We start from the raw sequence: 7128 nt of genomic DNA, 5'->3' as shown, positions 1-7128 counted from the left end.
GAAGGGGGAGGAAGGGGGTTGGAGGACTTGTTAGATCTGAGTTAAAATGAATTTGTGAACAGAATTTGTTGAACAGAATTGAAACCCAGAGGAACCTACAGCATGTGTAGTTTGTGTTTAATCAAGTGTGTTTCCTAACTCTCAGGTTCTCCTTCCTGATGATCGGCGTCGCCTGGACGCTGTCCATCCTCATCTCCTTCATCCCGGTGCAGCTCAGCTGGCACCGCGCCAACACGGACTACTCCACCACGGACGACTGCACCGCCCGCCTGAACCGCACCTACGCCATCTCCTCGTCCCTCATCAGCTTCTACATCCCCGTGGTGATAATGGTGGGGACGTACACGCGGATTTTCCGCATCGCGCAAACCCAAATCCGACGGATCTCGTCTCTGGAGCGGGCCGCGGGGTCGCATGTTCAAACCCGCCGTCACTGCGCGTCAACGCACGACGAAAGCTCGCTGAAAACTTCCTTTAAGAGAGAGACCAAAGTCTTGAAGACGCTGTCCATCATCATGGGGGTCTTTGTGTTCTGCTGGCTGCCGTTCTTCGTGCTGAACTGCGTGGTGCCGTTCTGCGGCCCGGACCCCCTCGGAGGGCCGCCGTGCGTCAGCGACAACACCTTCAGCGTCTTCGTGTGGTTCGGATGGGCCAACTCATCGCTGAACCCCGTCATTTACGCCTTCAACACCGACTTTAGGAAGGCCTTCTCCACCCTGCTGGGCTGCAACAGGTACTGCTCCAGCTCCACGGTGGAGGCGGTGGACTTCAGCAACGAGCTGGTGTCTTATCATCACGACACCACCATGCAGAAGGAAGCCTGCCCGGTGCCGGGCCCCGGCGTCCAACGCCTCCCGCCCCCGCCTCACACAGATGGAGGTCCAGGGCAGAACAGCGACCGAGTTTCTGTCATTTCGGACGATTCCCGCGACCACAGCAACTTGCTGCTGCCTGCGATTCTGCAGTACGAGTGCGAGGCAGAGATTTCTTTAGACATGTTACCCTTCAACTCCTCCGGACCCGCGGACTCTTTTAATATTCCGGGTCAGGTCCAGGACCTGTGAGCGACCCAGAACCACAAAAACTCAACATCTCCTGCATGATGCAGAGACTCCTGCGCAGTTTCCTTTAGAGTTTCAACACAAGTTATCCAACTATTTTGTTAATCTATTAGTATTGTAAGTCATTTTTTAAAGCAAAATGGGCCAGAAAATGCTGTTTTTCAGTCTCTTAAACGTGGAAATTTCCTACTTTGTTTGTTTTATATCTGCTTGAACTGAATATTTTGGGGTTTTGGATAAAACAAGACATTTAAAGCTTTGAAAAGCATTAGAGTTGCAACAAATAATATGTCTAACTATTTTGATAATCTATGATTCACCCCCTTATGGGCATTAGTATACACCCCCCCCCCCAACTCCTGCACAGTGTCTGACGGATGCTTGTGATTGTGTAACAACACACATTGGACTGGGTGACTGTTGTTTTCTGAGTAATTAATTCAGTAATCGAGAGCCATTTTGATTGTTTGTTTGATTTGAAAGCTGCGGTCCTGCAGCCCCGAACTGGCCTTTGATATGTTAAAAAAAACAGACGACATACGAAGAAAACTTTAATTGATAACAATTACATCATTAGTCTAAGTGGTCTAATTGGTCCTTGGGGTAATTGCGAGCAGTTTCGGTTGGAGAGGTTGTTCATTGGGACTCAAAGCAAACAAGACACAAGTGTTGTGTTGAAATGTTTCCGTGTGGTCAAATGTGTTGTAGTTTGGGGGTTTTGCTTTTGGGTCCTTTTCCTCTTTTTGTTATTTTTATCCTGTCTTGTGTTCCCCTAAGATTCTGCTTGTTCTGATTCCTGTATTATTTTGAAGTCTTGTTTTTGTCTCGTTCGGTCTTCAGTTCTACTTCCTGTGTCTTCCCTCTCTTGTGATTACCTGATGTTTTCCACCTGCTTCCCTGACCTCTTGTCACCTGCCTCTTGTTACCTTGTTACCTCGTCACCCTGTTACCTTGTTGCCTGTTCCCCTTGTTGCCTGTTCCCCTTGTTACCTCGTCACCTCGTCACCCTGTTACCTTGTTGCCTGTTCCCCTTGTTACCTCGTCACCCTGTTACCTCGTTGCCTGGTCCCCTTGTTACCTCGTTACCTCGTCCCCCGGTTACCTTGTTACCTCGTCACCCTGTTACCTCGTTACCTTGTCACCCTGTTACCCCGTTGCCTGTTCCCCTTGTTACCTCGTCACCCCGCTACCTCCTCACCTTGTTACCTCGTTACCTCGTCACCTTGTTACCTCGTTACCTCGTCACCCTGTTACCTCGTTACCTCGTCCCCTTGTTACCTCGTTACCTCGTCACCCTGTTACCTCGTTACCTCGTCACCCTGTTACCCCGTTGCCTGTTCCCCTTGTTACCTCGTCACCTCGTCACCCCGCTACCTCCTCACCTTGTTACCTTGTGTTTTTAGTGTCTGTGCTTCCCTCATCTCTTGTCAGATTGTCTTGTTTTTCTGTGTTCCAGAAGAAGTTTCCATCGATCCTGTTCCCGTTCTCGTTCCCGTTCTTGTTCCCGTTCCCTGGGTTTTCCCGTGAGGTTCTCCATGGTTTTGCTTCCTGTCTCCCTCTTGCCTTTCCCCCGGACCTATTTGGATTTTGGTGATTTTGGAGTTGTTTTTGACGGCGTTTTTGCCTTTTTGTTTAGTTGTTCATGAACACCTTAAAATATAAAAATATAACGATTAAAACTGAATATCTCTGAACTTTTACTGGCTTATAATCGTCTTTAATAATCTTCAGGTTCGTTTTTCTCCCGGCTATCTTCAGACACTTGAGGCTGAACTCTCTCCTTTTCCCATCTTGACTCTTTCCCTATCTTTTAATTTTTTTAATTTAAATCTATTTATTTTTATTTAATTAGGACGATGAACATTAATCAACATTTTTGTAAATGTGCCTGTTTTAGCCAATCGGCTATTCTTCGACTCTCACGTCCGGTAGAGTTTTTACCACCTTTGGGACAGCTGTTTGAGGCATGGTAACCATGGAGACAGGAGGGGGGATATCTATGTATAAAGTGAAGATTAGGGGGGTTCTCTCCAGGTAATCCACCTCGGGTATGAACATGAACCATGAACTTGCCCTTCCAGGTCAAAATTGAAATATTTTAGTGCTTTTCCAATGTTTTTTTTTTTTTTCTGATCTATTTCTCATATTTTCCAGCTTTTGGTGCTTTAAAAAAACCTGGTTTAAAACGTTTTATTTTTATTTTTTATTATTTATATTCTTATTCTTGGAATTCATGATCAACAAACCTTGTTCATATCAAATTGTACATACGTTTTTGAGTTAAAAAGGCAGAAATTATGAATTATTTTGACTAATAGTTAAGATCAGAGGATGTTGAGTGGATCTCAGATGGGTAGATGTCAAAGTTTAGTCCGGATACTGGTTTGAAACCATTAAAAAAAGAATTAAAATGTTATAAGATTAAATGAAACACCCCAAAAAATTCAATTAAAGTAATCAGTAAATTACCTGAAGAGTGTTGTATGGAATCATCCATGTTATTTTGAGGCAATTGGGTTGAAGAACCCCCTATTTCTGATATAAAACACTAACAAACGGGTCAAGGTGACCTGAGGACAACACAAGGGATAAATCCCAAATGTCAATGGGTCTAGGTGAAGCCAATGGAAAAAGACAAAGCACACAGTTCTCACAGTCAGATTCTTTATTAATACTTTTGAAATGTGTGAACAGTTGCAGGAAGCTAAAGCTCTCAGTCACCAGTTCACCTGCAAAATAAGGAACAGGTTAGTGATGGTTAAAAAAAAAAAAGATACAGTATTAGAGACCACTAAGGTCTATATAAAAGAGACTTCAGATACAGTATTAGGGACCACTAAGGTCTATATACAAGAGACTTCGGATCCAGTATTAGGGACGTCTAAGGTCTATATAAAGAGACTTCAGATCCAGTATTAGGGACCACTAGGGTCTATATAAAAGAGACTTTAGATACAGTATTAGGGGACCACTAAGGTCTATATAAAAGAGACTTCAAATCCACTATTAGGGACCACTAAGGTCTATGTAAAAGAGACTTCAGATGGTTTATTGTGCACTCCCTCATACACCCACAGGTTGCACGCATCTTACAATTTCACAATGATCAATTTAAATGCATAAGTGACTTTTCTCTTACCATCTCTGCTGAGGATATCCTCCTTTAGTCACGTATTGTTGTTGAGTTCCCCTTGGTGCATCGCTGGGCTGTTTTTTAGGCACACCCAGTGGTGGAGACTGGGCTGGTGCACTGCCGTACTTTCCTTCACATGTACAATCAAATACATATGGACTGCCTGGTGCATATGCAAGCCTTTTTACACATGTACACACATCTACTAGACTCATGCCTTGTGCATTGGCGGGCTTTACTACAAATGAACAAACAGATACTGGAGATGTGCCTTTTGCAAAGTTGGGGTTTCCTACACATGTACCCACGTTAACTGGTGGAGTCGCGTCTACACTGGTCGGGCTTCCTACACATGTACACACACTTGAAACGAGGGGGCTTCCTACACATGTACACACACCTACTGGTGGAATCTCATCTGGTACATAGGGGGAATTTCTTATACATGTATACACATTTACTAATGGAGTCTCGCCTGGTGCATTGGTGGAACTTTCTACACTAGTACACACAAGCGCTCGTGGATTACTGACAGGAGGACTGACGAACGGTGCTGCTGGGGGAGCCCCAACTGGTTCCTGGCAGAACTTTACTTCACATGTACAATCAAGTTCTTGTGGAGTCCCTCGTGGTGCAAGTGTGCTTGTTTTTACACATTTACACACATTTACTGGAGTCCCGCCCTGTGCACTGGCGGGCTTTCCTACATATGTACAAACATATGGAGTCGCGCCTGGTGCAGTGGTGGGTTGTGTTACACATGTAGCCGTGTTTGCTACTAGAGAATCGCTTGCACATGAACACACATTTACTGATGGAGTCCCGCCTGGTGCATTGGTGGGCATATCTGGACATGTACACACTTGTCGAGTCCCGTATGGTGAAGACCAGTATGGGTAATCTGCGGACTTGGAAAAAGTGGTTGGCACTGCAGGGTTTAATGGGGTGTACGTAGTGCGGGAAAATACATATTGTACACGCTTGTAGTTATTTTTGGAGCGGGTGATGTAAACTGGAGGCGGAAATGGCTGTTCCGTAAGGGACTCAGTTGGAGAGAATGCAAACTCTGGGAACGAGGCGTCAGTTGCTCCTCCAGGGGGACTGGCCAAAGGAGCTGTGTTTGGAGATGGGCATCCAAGAGCAGGTCCAACATTACTGCCACCAGTGTAAGCGGGGTTTTGGCTTACTTGACCTGAAATTAAAGACCAGTGACATCAGTTTTAAGAGGAGTTGGGTAGAACCAAGTCAACATATTCCTTGCCAATCAGAACCATGTGGAATTATATGTTCTCAATGCCTTGAAGGCAAATGCTGAGCCTTTGGATAGTGAGACATTTTGATTAGTAACATAAGGCTGTACACAGGAGAGGTTATGTTTAAAATATTGTTGGGAGACTCACCCCCACATGGTAAAGGGGGCGTGCTGCCTCCTGGTGCGGAGGCTAGAAAAGGAACAACTGGATAAACATAGCCTTGGGGAACATCATCATGAACACCTTTCCATTCAGTATCATCAGGTTCACCTAAAACCGAAGACATGTGATTTGTACAAGAGGGGTCGAGTGCTGGGCTACAAACCCCAAATCCACTGAAGTTGGGACATTGTGTAAAATGTAAATTAAAACATAATACAATGATTTGCAAATCCTGTTCAACATATATTCAAATGAAAACACTACAAAGAAAATATATTTAATATTCAAAATGATAAACTATTGTTTTTTTGCAAAAATGTACTCATTTTTGGGTATAAAAAGGAGCATCCCTAAAAGACTCAGTCATTCACAAGCAAGGTTTCTCAATGCACTATTGCCGGGAACCTAGGGATGTCATCATCTACAGTCAATAATATTATCAAAATATCTAGAGAATCTGAAGAAACCTCTGCACGTAAGCGGCATAATAAAAACCAACATTGAATGGCTGTGACGTTCAATCCATCAGGTGGAATTGGTTGGTGGATATTACCCTTTGGGGTCAGAACACTTGGCAAAACCAGTGTCAGTTTACACCGGTCGTCGTACATCTTTGAATGCAAGTTAAAACTCTACCATACAAAGCCATCTATCAACAACACCCATAGATGCCGCCGGCTTCTCTTAGCCCGAGCACATCTGAGATGGATTGATGCAAAGTGGAAAAGTGTGCTGTGGTCTGACGAGTCCGTTTCAAATTTCTTTTGGATATCAAGGACATCATGTCCTCCGGGCCATGGGGAAAAGGAAAATCTAGATTGTTACCAGGGCTAAGTTAAAAAGCCACCATGTGTGGCAGTATGGGGGTACGTTAGTGCCCGTGACATGGGTACCTGGCATGGCTGGGGAGGCACCATTAATACAAAAAGGTACATACAGGTTTTGGAGCAACACATGCCGCCATCCAAGCAACGTCTTTTTCAGGGATGTCCCTGCTCACTTCAGCAAGACGATGCCAAGCCATATTCATGTTTGGATAGTGAGACACCTTCACTCTGGGCTGTACATAGGACAGCCATTCTTGTGAAGATTGTTTGGAGACTTACCATCATCAGGTCCAGGAGGCATTTTGACAGGATAATTGACTTGGCCACCAGAGTTGGAGGTATCAGGATCGGCAGGTTCAGGACCACCAACTTGAGGATTTTGGTCAGGCCAGCCAGGGACATCTGGGTTACTGCTTTGTTGACCTGAAACCAAAGACAAGATAACATTAGTGCGGGAGGGGTTGAGTTTAAAGTAAAAATTCAAGGTTTTGAACTACTCATGCTGAGCTTTATAAGTCAGTGTAGACAAGTAAAGAAGTGGTACTGAGTAGCAGTAGAGATTGTTAATCAGAAATCTGGAATAAAACTGTCTTAATGACGTAAAGGCAGTTGCCGAGTCTTTGCATAGTAAGACATATTTTACTTTGACTATACACAGTTTAGAAAATAAAATGATGGTAGACTTACCATCA

At 44.4% G+C, this 7128-nt stretch overlaps 1 protein-coding gene and 1 long non-coding RNA gene across 2 annotated transcripts; one reads left to right on the top strand and one right to left on the bottom strand.

Moving 5' to 3' along the window:
• Positions 1-126: 126 nt before the first annotated feature.
• Positions 127-1109, top strand: LOC117939759 (D(5)-like dopamine receptor; the record flags this gene model as incomplete). The annotated part of the gene is made up of 1 exon (XM_034865211.1): positions 127-1109. A coding segment is annotated over one exon (938 nt), but the record flags the coding sequence as incomplete, so codon positions are not given.
• Positions 1110-3741: 2632 nt separating this feature from the next.
• On the bottom strand, positions 3742-4734 carry LOC117939758. Its single transcript, XR_004655655.1, has 2 exons — positions 4201-4734; positions 3742-3790 (listed from the first exon to the last, which is right to left on the bottom strand). It is a non-coding gene; the product is annotated as an uncharacterized LOC117939758 (long non-coding RNA).
• Positions 4735-7128: the final 2394 nt, after the last annotated feature.

Source organism: Etheostoma cragini, unplaced genomic scaffold, assembly GCF_013103735.1.
Source record: "Etheostoma cragini isolate CJK2018 unplaced genomic scaffold, CSU_Ecrag_1.0 ScbMSFa_1045, whole genome shotgun sequence".
In the NCBI taxonomy this organism is placed as follows: domain Eukaryota; kingdom Metazoa; phylum Chordata; class Actinopteri; order Perciformes; family Percidae; genus Etheostoma; species Etheostoma cragini.
This window is presented reverse-complemented; position numbering and strand designations above follow the sequence as displayed.